This window comes from Anas platyrhynchos, chromosome 1 (genome assembly GCF_047663525.1).
Source record: "Anas platyrhynchos isolate ZD024472 breed Pekin duck chromosome 1, IASCAAS_PekinDuck_T2T, whole genome shotgun sequence".
Classification (NCBI taxonomy): Eukaryota; Metazoa; Chordata; class Aves; order Anseriformes; family Anatidae; genus Anas; species Anas platyrhynchos.
The window spans coordinates 175,404,326-175,422,812 of record NC_092587.1 but is presented as its reverse complement, the minus strand read 5'-3'; the positions used below and the strand labels follow the sequence as shown (position 1 = coordinate 175,422,812).

The 18,487-nt window shown below is 43.0% G+C and overlaps 1 protein-coding gene across 1 annotated transcript; it reads right to left on the bottom strand.

The window, feature by feature from the left end:
* Window positions 1-5,148: 5,148 nt before the first annotated feature.
* Window positions 5,149-18,445, bottom strand: RGCC (regulator of cell cycle). Its single transcript, XM_027472340.3, has 5 exons — window positions 18,286-18,445; window positions 17,968-18,159; window positions 8,556-8,663; window positions 7,066-7,128; window positions 5,149-5,519 (listed from the first exon to the last, which is right to left on the bottom strand). The coding sequence occupies exons 1-5, from the start codon at window positions 18,320-18,322 to the stop codon at window positions 5,512-5,514; spliced, it is 408 nt and encodes a 135-aa protein (XP_027328141.1). The 5' UTR covers window positions 18,323-18,445; the 3' UTR covers window positions 5,149-5,511.
* Between the last annotated feature and the right edge of the window lie 42 nt (window positions 18,446-18,487).

The window sequence follows — 18,487 nt, the reverse complement described above, 5'->3', positions numbered from 1 at the left end:
GAGGAGCTGAAGGAGGTGGGGGGGCAGTCTGCAGCCTTTGACTCTCGCTCCTTTTCTCCTGCCTTTCTGTAGAGGCACCGGCCGCTGGGTGGGTTGTGATGCTCACTGTTTGGCTCGATTTGAGAAGGGGACGCTGGAGGAAAGATTATCAGCTGCCTACGAAATAAAGCAGAGGCTAGAGAAGAGCTCATAGGAAGCGTTTTGTGTTACGAGGTACCTTGCAGACTCTTTTAATGTTGTTTGCTGAAGGCTCGGGAGTACCAGGGACACTTGCCAGGGCAAGACCTTTCCTTCGAGATTATTTGAGGTGCAGAAGAGCTGCGAGCAGCACAGGCAGACAGCTCTGAGATGAGGTCTCAGAGTCCTTAAACCCGATGTCAATGTTAGTTCAGCCCAACGCCACCAGCTCCCTTTGGACAGGACCAGAGCCAAGCTCTCACCGTCTTCCTCTAGGTTCGAGCTGAGGCATACTGGGGAAGTTTGCTTTGTGCTATAAGGTAGCATTTAATTTAGCTTGCTGATGAGCTTTGAGACAGCTGATGTGTAGCTGCTAATGCCTAATAAACCAACGGTGTATTAGCAGCACGTTGTACCAGCTGCCAACGAAATAAATGAGCTGGGATGCCATTTAGAGAATGAGAACTGAACCCCCTAAGAAAAAACCTGCATTCTGTTTCACGTTATAAATTCATAGGCAAACAAAGCTACTGCTCACACATCAGTTTCCCAAGTGCATACAGCTATTAAAATATACACAGCTTTAAGGAGTCATCTGTGAGCATGGACAGGCCCAACACAACTGCCAAGATCGGTGCTTGATGCTGCAGGAGAGCCCAGGAAACTGAACGTGCCAAACCATATCCCAGGTACATGCACGCCTAGGTTCATCCTGCAGCATCTCACGGGGGTTTTGCTCCCACACCACAGCCCCAGGATTTGTCCACCGTGGCTGTCCCGTGGTGCTGCACCTGCAGGTGTTCTCCTGCCCAGCACACCCAAGGGGACAGGTGCCCCAGGTCATGAAGCAAGCCATCGTGCTACTTTTGGGGTGATACACCTCGATCAGTAAGTGCCTAAGTCCTGACCCCATTTCACATTACCAGCAAAATTTATTTTTCAGAAACGCCAAGACTGCACGCACACCAAAAGACCCATTTGTGTTTTTTTGAGACAAGGGTGAGGCTCTTTATTATGATCTGAAATTAATGATAAACAGAACTGGAGGAAGGCACTCTGTACTGCAGCCACATGCTATGGAGAAGGTAACATTCACTTTAAGCTTAATCATGAATTAATGTCAACCCACTTCAAGCATCCCCAGGCTGCCCCGAGGAGCCAGCAAGCTCTGCATGCTGTTGGAAAACAGAAGAGCTTGATCAGTTTAAGGGAAAGCGATCGATACTTTAGTTCCCAAAACATCAATGTAAGAGCAAACCCAACTGAAGCACTAAAAGCCCTTTGCACCAAGTGGCCTGCTTTAATCCCAACAGCACTTAACTGATAACTCAGAATCTGTAAGAAAAGGGCCTTGACAAGATCTGTTTTACAACTCTAAGCCAGTGAGAGATAGCAGCCAGGATCCTCTTACATTAATGCAAAGTTATTTAGACAGCCAGAACTGCTGGCCAAGCTGCAATGAAGTCAGTAACGTAGAAAGGCTGTAAAAGTAACACAGAAAACAGGAGTTTTCCCCACTGAGGATACAGAGTTTGGGCTGTTAGCTTGCAGAGCTGGACTGGGTTCAGGAGTTGCTGCTGTCACATTGGCTGTAAGATTTTCATTTTGCTTCCAGACTCGGCAAGCCATGAGGTTGGGAGTTTCTCTCCAACAGCCCGGCGGCTGTGATGCCTCACACATTCATGCACCTTCTCGCACAAGACAGGCTCCGGTGAGGAATGAACAACTCCCGGACAATGGGCTTAAATAAAGCTGAATCTGTGAAGATGGGTTCTCAGTCCCTCTGACCCTTCATCTGGGGCAACCCTGCTGAAAATCAGTCCTACACCCAGTGTGTGCTCCACCACTGATATCTGCTTAGTAGGTGAGGAGAAGGCAGTGGTTGAGCCCTTCCCCTACAAGCAATCCCTGTAAGGCAGAGCCTGCTTTTCCTTCTACACAGCCAACAGGGCTGTTCTCCTCCCTCACAAGAACTCACCTGGCTGTGGGTGCATCAATGGTTAAAGACCATTGGGGAAAACAAAAAAAAAAATCCCTCCTTTGGCTCTTCTCTCCCCCCATTAAGGGCTCAGGAAAAGGAGCACCAAGCTTAATGAGTTACCAGGTATCAGCTGAGCCTGGGTGACTGCACCCAGGACACAATGGCAAACTCAAGATAAGGCACATTAGCTCAAGCCTGAGCGATGGGGGGTTAAACTAATCCATTTAACCTTGAATTTGCAGCAGGTAAAGAGCATACGTGCAAATAGTTGCTGCAGCTCACCTTACACATGTTAAGCTCTGCCAAGGTGCCTGCCCTCAGCTCAGTTTCAGGAGGAGTGGTGTTGGCAGGACAGGGCTTGGAGTCTTTTCCTGAGTCCAGATTGAGCATCACAGCTCAAGAAGGTCAAAACACGGATTGAAGTCAGGCTGGCCCACGTAGGCAGGATGGCCTCCAGCAATACTCACTGGGGACTGATCATCACAAGAACTTCTCAACAGTGCATTTTTCAGTGATGTATGTAATTAGATGATCAACTTCAATCATAAGTTTACTCCAATCTACATTACCGCTGTCTTTTTGACACAAAGGCATTCAAAACAGAGCATAATAAACTGCAGGGAACTCAAACCAACAGCTTGGCAGAAGACACTCCCAGATTTCATAGCTGGTGACCTCTAGAGCTGCTGTACAAGTGAGCAGGAGTCTCTCTACCTGTATACACATAAATAAGATTAGAAAAACAAGCAGATGGTGACTTAATCCTCAACTCCATCCCCAAATGACTTCATGTTACACAAGATGAGGAACATACCTTGCTTTAAACCTTTGCTTACACAGGATACATCTTCAAAATTGAGTGTCTACATCTACAAGGATAAAATAGTGCTGTTCCGACGTGCTGTGCTAGCTCAGTAATATCAGTTTATAAAAAGGGAAACATCCAACTTCCAATACTGACTACAGTCAGGCATTGAGCTGCATCAAGCAACAACTGAACGTGCACAGGAAAAGCTGAACACTCGTGCCCCTGAACACTCGTGCCCTCAAACAATATGATTTGAGGAATGAGGAAAAACAGCAGTCATCTCCCTCCCACACCCCACAGTCATTTGAGCTGTCCTCCTCTGAAACACGGGGCCTACCTACACGTGCTTACTTTGGGTGTCCTGCCTCCAGAACAGCAGCATTCACAGCTCACAACCACTCCAGCTCTCACCCTACCAAACAATGTAAAAATGGAGAAAGAGAAACCTCAGCTGCTACTCAAGTAGTTTTAAAAAACATGCCTTATGCTAATATTATTTCTGAAAAGCATGTATTTGTCTCCTCTCCCAGGCATTGCCTTGTTTGAAGGCACAGTGCCTCTCCCTCTCCAGGTCTCAGGAAGCCCCACAGCAGCCCACAGAATCCCCCTCCCTGGCTTTGCACAGCAAAACATCCCTCTACATCTGGGACCAGCAAGAAGGGCCAGATTCCCCTCTCAGTTTCACAGAGGCAGCCAAAGGGAGGATTTGCTGCTCCGTGTTTATAGTGCAGTAGCACTGTACGCCCACAGTGCTCTCACTTTGCCAGAGCAAGCCTATCTATCTGCTCAGCGTGGTTTTCCTACCATGCAGGGGCTTCTGAGTAAAGCCCAAAGCATTCAGAAGCTCCTCACCATCTCAGAGCATCCCACATTTTACAGTTCTTCTAGAACAAGAAGCCCCACTGTTTTTTTTTGAATTATATCACCAGCTTTCTGTATTTATACTCTCAACTGCCATTTGAAGCTTCCAACAGAAACTAATTTCACTCCCCTTTTATTCCAAGGGAGGATTTATCACCTGAATTTGCCATAGGAAACACGAAGGAAGTTTCTCTTCTTCAGGAAGATACTGCATCATCTTACATGGCCCTGCTGTCTGACAGAAGGAAAAGCACAACCAACCACCTTAAGCTTGTTTCAAACTGATTGGCATCCAGTTCAGAATTTCATTTGCTTATTTAGCGAAGAAAACTGGAGAACACATACAGCATTTAGCATAATCCAAGTTTGATTATTATTTGTTTTTGAAAACAAAGCAGAGATGAATCTGCTTGTGATGCTCCAGTTTTCAAATGTGCAGCAGATTATGCTTTCTCCAGGCTGCAAAAGGTAAGTCCAAATCCATCCTCCCAGCTCCCCGAGCAATGGGCTGGTCACAGTGCCATGAGTGCAGACATCCTTCTCCAGGCACAGCCACACACAAAGATAACATATCCAATAAGCACAATATTTGAACCACTTCTGTGACTGCTCGCTAACCTGCTTGGGTCAAAATAAGACCTGCAGCTTAAACAAGTCCAGCTCACTTTGCCTGAATGGATTAGAGGGCAATCGCATGAGCAGCTTAGACAGCAGAGCTGCACGTAATGCCTGCAGCAGCTGGGGGAGAGCTCACAATGACATCTCCAGTGCTTAATGCATATGGAAAGAATCAGGTTCCTCACCAAAAAAATCCACAGCTTTACCTTCCGCTCTTCCAGCACATTGATGGCCAGACGGTCCTTTTAAAGGGATGAAGACTGTTTTGGACCCAAGGGTCTGGTTTCAAAGACATCCAGACATTAAGTCTTTTCTTTATGCTACAGCATCTCCATAAGCTTTTGGGCCTGAATATCTAACCTCCCCATTAGTACCTACTACTAAATGAAGTGTGATTTTAAAGATAGCTTTTAGATGGGGTTTCAAAGAGGTGCTATTGTTCAAATCTGTACTAAGTGTTATTTCAGATTTGCCTTAATATAAAAGGTTGACTGATTTTATTTTCCAGACTGAGTTAATTTTACATAGTACAAAATACTCTTAATCAATTTGAAGAGAACATCATGAAGTCCCATATGAAGACCACTTAAATACATTTCACCTAACAAGAAATACAGCCTCAGATATTTTAAAGCTTGATTTTGTTTTCAGTAAGAGCTTAATTTTTGTTCATTTCATAGTTCACAGGAAAGTTTCAGACATCTGGATTCCAGTTTAGGGTTTATTTGTATACAAAAATATATTATAAATGGAAAAAAAAAGCATTAAAAGTTCTCAACTATATAAAATTACAAATATATTTTCATAAAAGCAACTTTAAATTAAAATTTAAGCTATATTTTAAAGCAAAATATAGCTGTAACACTTAAGTTACATGATTCCACCTGCTGCAAAGTGACAACACTGATGTTTGCCAGTTAAATACTTGTACGAGTTTACAAAGGTTATGTTCAGACGATGAGTATCTTGGGTAACAAATTTATCAGACGAGGGCAGCAGTTTTCAGCGACTGATGTCACTTATCCTTCAGATGACATTCATAGGCAAACAATGCCAGAGATTCATCTCACATACCTGGAAATACAAAACAAGAGCTGTAAAATCTGTATTAAATAAGATTGCTAGCTGCCTGACAGGCAGCAACTATGCCTTTTTTTTTTTTTTTAAATAAAAACATGAACTAAAAGGTTAACATACAACAATTTAAGGCAACAATTTTATGCTTCTAAAGGCATCTGCACAAAGGTCTGTGCAACCTCAAGCATCCAAGTACAATAATACTCAAAAATGTGGCATTAAATAGCAGATGGAAATTAGACTTTTCCTAGAACTTCAGCATATGACAGCATATCACTAAAACAAGTGTCACTATAAATGAGACTCTGCTGAGATAACCAAAGGTTTGATTAGCTGGTAAAAATACCACAGCAGGTAGCAAAACCTGGCCTCGCTTTAGATATGCCTTTCAAGGGGACAATGAAACCAATATACTACAAGCAGCCCCTTAAGAATTGCTGCACCACTGCTCTGTGAGGTACAGCAGAGTAAGTACTTGCTGATTTGGGGATTTTTCTTTGTTCTATGTAAACCTTCAAATCCAAGTTTTACAGAAAAGCAATCAGTCAATTAAGTTCAAGTGGTAAGGACAGTTAGCATCCAGGACACAAGTCAGGAAACCAGAAATATCTTAATCCTGGTTTCACTTCTCTTATTCAAGATAAGAGTAAGAAAACAGGGAAGTAGGAAGCTCAGAAGGGCAGATGTCTTGAGTTAAATCCAAGGCAGATGGCCACAGCTTCAAGAATTACAGGGAAGGGAAATTACCTAATGAATACAAGAAACTCAGTTCATAGGTTTTTGTTTGTTGTGTGTTTTTTTTTTTTTTTTAAACATACTTCTGTTTCAGTTTAGTCCTATGAAGTTTTGTTGTTTTGGGTTCTACAGTCGGTTCCACAAAACAAAAACATTTTCATGCCCCAGACAAATAGGGCAGGAAGTAGAAGAATAGGCAGAAATAGGCAGAATATAGGATGGGGAATGTGTTGGGGATTTTGTTCCCCACCCCGAATCATAATGGAGAACCCAGTAGAATAACTGGAAAATACAATTTCCAGACAGTGACACAGGAAATGATTGCTAAATTCCATTCCTGGTAAAAACAAGATCAAACAGGAGCTTAATATTTAATCTAAGGCAATAAATGGGGATATCAACTTTTTCCACAAAGCAAGGTGTGATATAAGAAGCATTCCTCACCTACAGATATTCCTCCAGTCAGTTAGCCTTATAACTAAGAAGCACAAACTCATATCTTAGCATTTTTAAGGACTTAAAGCAGTGTCTGACAAGAAGATACGAACTGCAGCTGCCTTAGATAGGGACAGAGGCAGATGGGAGTGCAGCCTTTGTCACATGAGCTAAACTGCATGCCTTGAACATTTAGGCAGAGACCAGAGCTCAGTCTATTTTACCTTCTTAACCACAATGATGCAAACCAGCAAACTAAAACACAGCTACATTATATAAAACTATTTCTAGTCTTTCCCCCACCCACCAATACATTGGCTTTCATCATGCAGCAACAGCAACAAGCAAGAAGTAGTCTTCAAAATCTACTTACTTGCTAGTGTTCTGTCAAGATCAGCAATGAATTCTTCCAGTTCCTTTGTGTCTCCAAGCTTTGCTGCAAATTAGAAAGAGACAGCCAGTGTTAGAGAGATGACACTTGTCTGACCAAAAATAAATGAGTGGAACCACACAACTCCCAAAATTGTTTTCAGCAGTATCAAACCTGCTCCAGATTATTTTCAGATAAGTTCAACTGGGTTGCTGCAGTCCAGATATATTCTTAGAAAACAGGGGAGATAGCTAAACAGGGGTTTACTTTGCTTTTGCCAAATATATAGATAAAAAATTTTAGCTTCCTTTAGAAGGAGAAAAGGAAGTGGGGGAAAAAAGTTGTAGGTCAACTCAGCCATGTCCACTACTGTAGGATTCTTCCATTTTTCCTTACTCTGTATTTTCAGATACTGCCTTCGTGGCCCTAGCCAAACCCTACACAACTGCTCCCAGCCCTGCCCAAATCTAAGCCTCTTAAGTCCCATCAGTATCAGTGGCTGAGGTGTTATATCCTTCGATCTTGATCCACGTTATAAATTTAAAATTCAAACATGCACTTAAGTTCCCACTCTTGAGAATGCCACTGGCTCCATCCAATCTAGTTTTATGTCAAGTGGCTTCCGTACTTCACTTCTGGGGTCTATTCCAAGCTGGTTCTACCTATTTCTATCTTCTCATCAGGAAGATCTTGACCTTTAGTGCAACTCTTGGCAAAGCATTAACTCAATAGTACCAGTTTAACTGAGACATTTTTTAACCCCCTGCTTCTTATTAACTATGACTCATTTCTCTCTGGTATCATGGTAAACAGTAAGAGAACATTTTATTTGTGACTGGTCAACACATGAAACACATGAAAGTGAAAAACACTTGAGCATGCATGAGAACACCAGTTAGAACAGCACCGTTTAGTGCATGCATGTTTGTTACATTTATTGGTATTTCTAGTCCAGGCTTAATTTAAGTTCCTGTATGAAAAGCCTTCTGGTGAGTTAGATCAGCTGCAAGACAAACTGTTCTTAAACTCTACAGCTACAAAGGAGGAAGGAATTACTAGTGCTTGGGTTGAATCAGCAGTGTAGGGTCTACATGGATCTGAATAATCATTTTAACTTGAAAGGTTTATGAAGTCACACACTGCACCCCTCCATTCTGGCTAAGTATTTCTCTACCTAGCTGGAACATTTAGACTTCAGTTAATTCTGACGCGAGTATTCTTTGAATAGTGCCACAGATTCTGATCAACCAAAAGAACTAACTTTCATTAGGTTTCAAGACCAGAAGAGTTGCTGGATAACACGTGAAGAAGTGTGGATGAACTGATGATCAAAAGCAGAATAATACTTGCACCCATGGTGTGCTTAACCATAATCCTTAGTTCTGTGGTCATTCAAAACCAAGAGTCCATGCATTTGTGCAAATGCTTGCCCAAAGGAAGAACCCTATATAAGCTGAGAATTCAGAAGTGTCAACAATTAGTATTAAGCTTACCTTTACATGGAGTTACTGATGGAGATGGTAAACTTGGAGTAGACGCAGTTGGAGAGTTAAGCTTTTCATCGCTGAGGCTAAGACTGTTCCTGTAGAGCGAGTCTGCACCTGTTAAAAAGCAACAATGCAAGTTAAGAACACCACCTGCTTAAATTTTGCAATAGAATTAAAGAGAGAAATTGGATGTTTCTGATACAGGCTCCAGAGTCTGTAAAACTGAAGTCTACAGACTTTAATGCCAGAGAGATGAATCAATTATGTATTGTTTGAAAGTTGTGGCTCCCACACCTACTGTTAAACAGCTCATAGTCCCAGGCCCAATTTCACCTCCTAGAACAAACCGTCAGCTTTCCCTGCAGTCAGCATCAGCCAGGAAATATTACAGGAACTGCAGTTATCCCACATCCACCAAGTTAAACACAGTACAGCCTGTAGGATTTACAATATCTTGGGAGATTTCAGTTACTTGAAGTTTTCGAAAGCTATTTAAAAATCTAAATTAAGAGCTCTATGACAAGAAGAGTCCCTCAGAAGTACTGTTACATAAAGCATAATTACACAGCTTGCCATTGCTGTGGCAATGACACACAGCAAAAGCAGTGCCCAGTTCAGAACAGAAATGCCTTCCTGCTCGACTCTTGAGTTCATGAAGCAGCTAATCTATACACAAGATGTCTGCAATCTTATTTTAGCTGGTCTTTTAAATGAAGCTTTATGTGCAATGGGAAAGCAATGGGAAAGGTTCCAACATCATTCTGATGTTCCTGGATTTCAAGGCAGTCCTAAAGCTTCACAAATACCAATTGCTATCTTCCCTCTTGATGCGTGCAGCTCACGCAAAGTATTAGTCGTGTTTTCACTGGAAGGAGGAATTGCCTTTGTGTTAGAGACCAGAACTGGTAGTTACTGCAGTTTTGAGCTGAAAATTGATCTGAAAATTGTAGCTCTACCAAAAGAACAAATCATTGTGATGTGACTGTGGCAGTGGTCTCTATTTGGCACATTTCCTAGCATAAATTTATGTCATTACACAGGGTGATGATTGCCACTGAAGCCAGTGATTTGCCTACCTGCAGCACTTGTCGCATTTGTCTTTAGAGCCCTGGCCAAGAGGCGGTTACACTGCACCACCAGGGCCATCCAAGTGTGAATTGTCACATTTTTTGGACATCTGTCCCGTTTGCTATGCCAGGAGATGACTGCCCTGGTTAAATGAAGATAGCCACACTGAGTTAGCGAGACGCAGCAGGACCAGAGCTCTCCTTGCCAAGGTCTGTGAGAAGCTTCACCCTGGAGGATTTCCCTCTTTCATGTATGCTGACCCATCGCAGTACCAGACCTTGAGCAGTGCCCTCTGCAATCAGCTCAGCTCCTGCTCCAGTAAATGCCCATGCTACCCACATGCAAACTGAGCAGTGAGGTGACATTGATGCCTGGGAACTCTGCTTGGCCAGATCAGCTGTTGGCTGGTATTTCTTGCTCAGAACAAGCAGGGTGCTTCTTCACACTGGGTTTTCATTGTGAAATATCTTCACTCTTAAGTGTTTGTTGGCCTCTCTAAGCCTGAGCAGATCAAACCCAGCCTACTCAGAAATTTCAGACAGATTTGGGGAATACAAAGCAGAACTACAAGAAGGTTTTGAAAACAGGAATTTAAAGAAGTATCTTTTAGAAGCAGCTCCTAAAAAGATCAAAACCTAACAAATCTAAGGGAGGAGAGAAGAGCCAACACTGCTCTGCAACATTATCTGACCAGCACCATACAATGAACACAAATCCTAGCATATTAGTGGTCTTAAAGTAATAGTTAAAGGTATGACAAATTTATTCCTGAACTCAGCTCATGGAGCAGCTTTCAACTAAAACCACATCTTTGTAGCCAAGATGCAAACCCCAGTGAACAAGGGACTGAGAATGGAAAGTTTTAACTGATCAGGACAAAACCCCTACCATTATGAAAAAGCCAAATAACACCTCACATAAACAGGGCAGAAGCCAAGAGAACACCACACTGAAAGAACAGACAGAAGTTGAAACATATGTCTGAGGTAGCACAGTTGGGAAAAGCAGAACATGAGCTTTCAAGTAATTTAGTACTTTAAAGGCTTTAGAGTTACATGAATTAATAAGAAATAATCCAGAGAACACTGGCTAGAAAGCTGAGTATGCTTTTAATGTGCAGCCTGTGCTGCTAGCATCCAGACACCAGATGTAGTGATCCTGGGAATCTGTATCACAAACCTCATGCACCCCATCCAAAGCTCCAGTTGTTCTTACATATAGCTGGAATAAAAGCATTCGTTTTGTGAATACTTGAAGGCAATTCACCTTAAAAAAGGTTAATCAGCCACTTAAAGTTGCGCCAGGGGAGGTTTAGGTTGGAAATTAGGAAGAGCTTCTTTACTGATAGGGTTGTGCGGCATTGGAATGGGCTGCCCAGGGAAGTGGTGGAGTCACCAACCCTCGAGGTCTTTAAAAGACGTTTAGATGTAGAGCTCAGTGATATGGTTTAGTGGGGACTGTTAGTGTTAGGTCAGAGGTTGGACTCGGTGATCTTGGAGGGCTCTTCCAACCTAGATGATTCTGTGATACAAATCTTACTCACATCCATTCACACACCTGAATTAGCAGTCACCCTTGATTCTTTTTGTAGCTTTCTCCACAGCCCTTCTACTTGAAAGTACTGACCACCCACTTCACAACAACACATCAAACCAGGAAATATTATTTCATGCTTGTTTCCGCAAACCTGGGAAATATTTTCTCTTTGCCTTGTCGTAAAGAAGACAGAAGCATTGCTTTAAATATTTAAGTGTCTTCCTTCCAGTGCTGGAAAAATTACAAGAGATGAAAGGTTTTTACAAGACAGAGCTACCTTTTGATGGGTTTTAATATTATCTGTTGTTTCAAGAAAAAAAAAATCCCTATATCTCTCAAAAACCAAAGATTTTAGGTACTGACTTTAGCTTACACTTGCCAACAAGCAGCAGAAGTTTTGGTGATGGGAGGAATAAAGCCCAACCATCAGGTTTATTATAAAAACCTGGAAGCAATGCGCTGTTAAAGAGTTCTTACAGTATTCACTGCGCAAAAATACCAAGTCTGGCAAGCGTGGCTCCAGGGCAGAAAGCTCTGGGAAAAGGGTATTTCAGTCCTTGTTCTCTACCAGCTACCACAGCCAAGACTAGTTCATTTGCCTTCAAAAAAGGGGCTTTGGAAGATTTCCACTGCCATGCAGATACAACCTCCCCTGCAACCTAATAGCTGGAGGCTGATGCCAAGGATCTCTTGCTGCTGTCCTTCCTCATCCAGCCCCTGCTCTCCCACTGCGATGTGGGTTTCCTGCAGTCATTGCTTCTTTTCCTGGGGTTTTGCATTTTGGTTCTCATGCCTGTGTGCACATAAAAAAAGCCAAAGGGGGCAGTTTCTAAGAAAAACCAGTGCTATAACATTGTCTCTTTAAGAAGAGACCTTAAATTCTGATAGCTAAGCTACTGAGCTGATTTACACGAGTTCAACTAAGCCAATAGCTGCAAAATTATGGGTTTGAAATAAATACGGGTGTGTTTTACTTTGGCAGTGCAATATGTAGTTAGTATTGCCCTTTGCTGTTCCAATATATAGATAAACCACAAAAAACAACACTGCAATACCATGGGAACATGCTATATTTACAGAAAGCGAACAATTGAAAGGTTCTGGACAGTAATTAACTGAAGGAGGAAAACCTCAAACTTTTCATTTTAAAACAGACAATGGAAAAGTTCAGCTGTCTGACCTAATGGTATGTTCTTTCTAGTACCATAGATCGGGATACAGTTTTAAGAAACACCAAGTCAGTAAGATTTTTGCTGTAATTTTCACTAAGGAGAGTTTAAGAAAACTCCCCTCAAGTTTTCAGAGGAGTTTTACAATTCCACTTAAGTGTTCACAGATCGTGAGTTCACTGTGTACTGATAGTCAGCATTTAATGAACAGAGTGCATGACTCAGTGCCAGGCAGAACAGAGGCTACTTGCTAAGAAAATAAAAATAAAGTCTGGAATTTCTAATGCCACTAGCTGGAGTGAGGAACATGCATTGCGAAACGAGCTCTGTGGTCCATATGCTGCAGCCCTCAAGGATTGGGTTTATTTTGATCACAATCACAGTCACATTTCACAGCATTGTTCACTGTCTTTTGCCTAGCCATCTGTTCCAATGGTGACCCCAAAAAATCTCACACTTATTATTTACATGTCTAGGCTTAATGATTTAAAAGACTTCAAGTCACATGTTTACAAGTTATGAGGAAGCAATCTAGGAAGACAAATTCAGATGTGCAAGTACAGCCTCATTATACAGAGAATTTGCCACCCCACACACCCATCATGCTTACTACTCACGAGGCAGTAGAGCAACAAGCATGCTGGAGAGGCAAAAATGAAAAAAAATGAAAATCTTACCAAAAAGCACACTTCTTACATTGAAGAAGCTTACATACCTGAGACCCCTGGGTTTTCTTCTCCTTAAATGTCTTAGTAATTTAATAAAACAGTATTTTTCAGGTGAATTAATAAAAAGTTCTCATAAAATGAAGTCTTCTCTTTTTTTTCCCCTTTATAAATATTGTATCACATTCATCTTAGAGACAGGCCATTAGGAATCTGCACAGGCAATCCAACTCCTAGAAATGTTCTCCTCTTGATCGTGCAAGATTGGGACTGGTCACCACAACCAAAGGCTTGTCTACTCTGCTTCCTGTTTCTCACAGCAGATGCCTACAAGAGTTTGAGTGGAGCAGGTGCAAACAGATAATTTAAAGCAACTCCACCAGGTTCTAACGATGTACAAATCAACATAGTTTCTAAGTGACCAGTAACTTCTTAGCATAAAATAGTCCCTTGAGGATGTACCTCCCCCATCCCGTGTATTTATCTAGTTATTTTGAGTATGTAAGCTTTTAACATCCACGATACCTTAAGGCATATAGTTTATAGTTTAACTATACACCATGCAAAGAAAGAGCTCTTATATGAAGCGTGCTGCTTTGATTTTTATTTTTTTTTCAGACTGGGCGAGGTAGCAGCCACTTTCCTACTGTCACTCATGGTGTTCTGGAAGACAAGCTTGTCCCCACCCAAGCCGAGTCATCTCTAGGCTGACACTTCAGTCTAGTGAGTCATTTGGAAACTATTTCATCTCTTTAGTCATTTCTGATGTCTTTGTATTACAAGATGTAGAAAAGGTGCAGATATAAGCTTGCTTTTGAGGGTGAGTGCTGCAGTATTAACAGTGGCTGATGCTTCTGCTCTAGATAGCAGAGGCATTGTTCCAGCACACAGAGTTGTAGCTGTCCTCATGGTCAGTTGAGGAGTTTAAAAGCCAGGAGGTGTTTGTCAGAAAGCATTTGCATTCTCCTACAAGTGACTAAGAAGATGTGCTGCAGGCTTTATCAGCAAAAGAAAAGAATTGATGCATTTTATTTTGTGATGCTTTTTAATAGGCAGACTGGAAACTGAACCTGTTTCAGAAAGAAGATGCATCTGTAGCTAAAGATCAAACCATTTCAGAGTGTACAACACCAAATTACGGTTTAGCCTCTAGGTATTATTATAACTTTGGTGCAAGAAATGCTAGAGTGCTTCCCTTCTTAGCCTCTCATCAAGTCTCACTTTTGGTTCATTATCCCAAGCCTAAACTTGAGTGTCCTGACACTGCTGTGTTTTGTTAAGCAAAATGAGTTGAGCAGACATGCAGTAAAAATCAGACCATGTGTCTGAGAGTTGTCCAAACACTTCTTGAACTCCAGCAGCTTGGTGCTGTGACCACTGCCCTAGGGAGACGGTCCCATGCCCAACCACCCTCTCAGTGAAAAACCTTCTAATATGCAGCCTGACCTCCCCCTGAAGCAGCTTCATGCCATTCCTCCGAGTCCTAGGCTTATTCCAACACACGAGTAGCAAATTCTCTGTAAATTTGACAGTGTTGTTGCATTTACACTAGTGGATTTTTGACAAAACAGCACTCTCTAACACAAATCCTATTTTATCACAACCAACACAGGCAGTAAATAGCAAAAGGTGTCCTTTAGCTCAGAAGTTTCAGCATAATCAACAACCCAAAGCATGAAGCTGTTACACTTTGATTCAGTTGAATACATCAAGTTGAAACAGAATTGGTATTCACTCAAGAATGAGCATTGGACTAAATCCCCAATTGCATCATGATTTCCAGCACTGACCCCATCAGCTGTTGTGGTTAATGTAATGCTTGTGGGCCAAGCACTAAGCTCATCGTGAACATCTGCACATGCTAACACTTATTACTGTAAGATCTAGAGTCTGTTGTGTTATGTACAATACTTAACCACAGCCAAGGCAAACCTCATCCAGAGATCATTCAGTCAAGTTAACAGTGCTTGGCTCTCCCACATCTCATCCTATCAAGTCCATTTTCCAACGTAGTCTTCAATTTTTTTTTCCTGTCCTTAAGATGCTGAAATACGTAATGTAAGAATTTCAATTAGTATTTTTGGTGCCAGCTTCCTTAAGAAGAACATAAGGTTCTAACAAAAAGAACAAAAGCTGCATAGTATTTGCAAACTTAGCTGTAATAATAAAGACCTTTTATAAATACTTCTGTTTAAATCAAATAGACATCCTCACAGTGTAAGCCTCAGGAAATGCTTTCCTTACCCTACTATCAAATGGTCATAATGCTGTTTTATATCAGCCACTAGCTTCCAGGAAAGTTAAATTTAAGATTGATTCAGATGCCCTGAAATAGAGAGTTTAAACATTACCTCCCCTTACAGTCCCACCCTAGAATCAAAGGTATCACCACAGGAGTGGCAGAAAGATACGTGGAGTGGTTGAATGCTAGGCATACATCAGTTAAGATGATTAGATTACTCTAACAAGGTATAGTACTAAAATATGACAGTCTGAACTGTTCTGTAAATACATTACAAAGTGTACTTGGAATAGCTTACAGTGTCAGATAACAGAGTTCTGCAAAGATCGAAAGAGCCTCCATGAACAAGATCATAACTCAAACTACCTACAGAGAATATTGTTGGCACTTCTGTGTTGTTGCAGATTTGTGTTTCAATAGCTTGATCTTTCAGCCCAGTTTTTCCCTTGATCCTATAGTGAAGTTTAACTCAAGTGTTACCACGGGAATAGTGAGGTCAGCTATTCAGCACTACTTGCCCTAAAGGATAGAGACCAAAGGAAAAAAACTTGAGTTTGAACAGAAAGATAAATAGAAAACTCCCTATACCTATTCTTAAAATGGACATAGGGAGTGTAGCTGGATTACATCAGCCACTGGAGCCTGTTTTATAAAAGGAGCTCTTCATAAGTCTGCATTCCCTCTCCGATCCTACTACAGCTCCAAAACAAGTTGTCTGCATGGAATGATGCCTTTAGGAAAAAAAGCGTCTTACTGGGCCTTTTCCGAGAAAAGAAAAAGAATGGCTTTTTTGTTTTGTTTTTTCCCCTTAAACATATCCTCATATGCTGGAGACAGCTGGACCCCAACAGGTCTCTTAGTGCACCTCCTGGCTCAGTGTATGCCAGCATCAACAAGTCAGTGACTTCCAGTTTGTGCAGAACCACCCTCCACATCACACATGAGTAAGGGAGGAACCCCAGTACAGGTTGTCACTGGGATGCTTGACATGTTTCTAACTCAGGATCCCTGATGGCTCTGCACCAAGTCCTCAACCCCATCTATCAGGCTACCCCATTAATGTTATTCTGTCTAAATCAATTAAGCTTTATGACACCATTTTCCAGACCTTCCTGAAGATCTTGTCTGCCAATTTGCATGAGTATGTGGTCTCTCATGAGGTCTTCTGCCCTGTCAGACGAATACCTTCCCTAAAACGCCCTTCCTTCCAATCCTAACAGCAATTTTAAGCACTGTTCAAGATGCAAGTTTACAGAACCACAGCAGATATGCCAAGCAACTACAAGCACCCTTTTTGCATGGATAGAGCTTAAGTTCTTGATACTGTTTTGTTTTCTTTCTTCACTTTCCCAACACTGGATAATGGCTATTGATTTATGTGCTTCTTATTTTCCATAAGAGTATACAAGAGGATAAGAAATTATAACACTGAAAGACTGCACAAGAAATTGTAATACTAGGGCTGTACTATTGCTATTAATAACAGACCTGAATTTACAGAAATGCTCCCATACTCCAGTTTGATTCACTGAAGGCAGGCCTCAGCTTATACACCCTCAGCCATATAAAAGGATGGTGTTTGACCTAGATCAGGCATACATTCCTAAATCTCCCTCAGCAGGAGAGAAGAATACTTACTTGCAAGGAATAATTCACCCGCTCCATTATGAAGCAGCAATGGATTAACATCCTGATCCACACGTCTCCACTGACTACAAACAAAATCCAAAGACATGGCTAGGCAAGGAATCCAAGTTCAGGGCAGTTAAAAAACTGCCCGTGACTGAAATGAAATCAGTCCTACCCCTTGATGAAATAAACAGCTCTGATAAGTTTGAGAAGCTGTGCTGTCAGAGTTTATCCTCTAGGAAGTCAAAGATGCGCACTGAAAAGATGCACAGCAGAAAGGAACAATTTTATTGCAAGTAACTGACAAACAAAGGAAGTCTGATGAAGATAAGCATGAATGAAACAGTTTAGGAACTAAAAAAAAGTGGGGATAGCTTGTTTTTAAACAGAACTTACCTCTGACAGAGCAGCACTTGATTCTATCACTGCCAAGGAGCACAGGGAAGATATTCTCTCCCTGACTAGTGAATTTGAGAGGGGTAAGACTTTTCTAGTTTGCTAGAATAAGAACTTAGCTCCCACTGTAGATTTTTCTTGCTCAGAGAAGGTCACCAGTCAATACCCTCTTCCCACCTTTCCTGTTCCAAGCTCTCTGCATGCTGTTTGTGCATGCCAAGTATGCTCAGATGTGAGTTGCCTGAGTTTATCACGTCCAGAAGAGTGAGAACAGCTCTGCTCACCAAGCCAGAAGCCTGGATTTGTTTCAGTCTCTTCTGGAAAGCGTACTTCAGTTCCTGCTCATCCCACTGATGTTCAGGCTACTAAGATGCAACTGAACAGCCCCATTGGTTCCTATTTTACTTAGGAACACCTTTTTTCTATCGTAAGGCTAGAAGATACCTCAATGTTTTACCAGCTGGCAGCTTGACTTGGTGTGAAGACACCAAGTTTTCCAGCCTTATTTCCTCTAGAACCACTTTTTTCCTTTACCTGACATGCAACAAACAGATCCCTGCGACACTGGGGGAGGCAACCCTGGGCTCACCAACACCCTGCGCTCCTCCCCTAAAACAAGCCACAAGGGATAAACCCCCATGCCCCCCAGAAGTGGGGATGCCCGGGCAGGGTCAGGCAGCCACCCTCGGGGTCTCCCCGTCCCCGTCACTCACTCTCCGAGTCGCTGAGGTCGCTGGTGCTGGCGCTGCTCCGCCGCTTCATGCGCTCCAGGTGCTCGCCGTAATGGAAGCGGCGCCGGCCGGCGGGGCAGGCGAAATCCTCCAGCACCGCCTCGAACTCGCCCAGCGCCTCCGCCAAGTCGCCCTCCTCCTCCTCCGGCAGCTCCGCGGGGCGACGGCCGGAGCCTGAAGGAAGGGAGAAAGACAGAAAGAAGCGGGTGAAGGAGCCACCGAGCACCCCCGCGCTGCGAGGGTAGACCTGGCGGCCCCCCGTGCCGCGAGGGTAGACCTGGCGGCCCCCCGCCACCCTACCGTGGCTCGCCGGGCGCTGCGCCTGAGGCGACTTCATGGCGGCCGCCCCGCCGCTGCCGGCCCGGCCCCGCCGCCGCCGCCTCTTATGGCCGCTGGGGCTGGGGGCTGAGGGGGCGGGAGGGAGGCGGCGGCCACCGGCCGGCCCTGCCCGCTGAGGGGGCGAGGCGGGCGCTGCAGGTGCGCAGCTCCTCGGCTCGGTGTG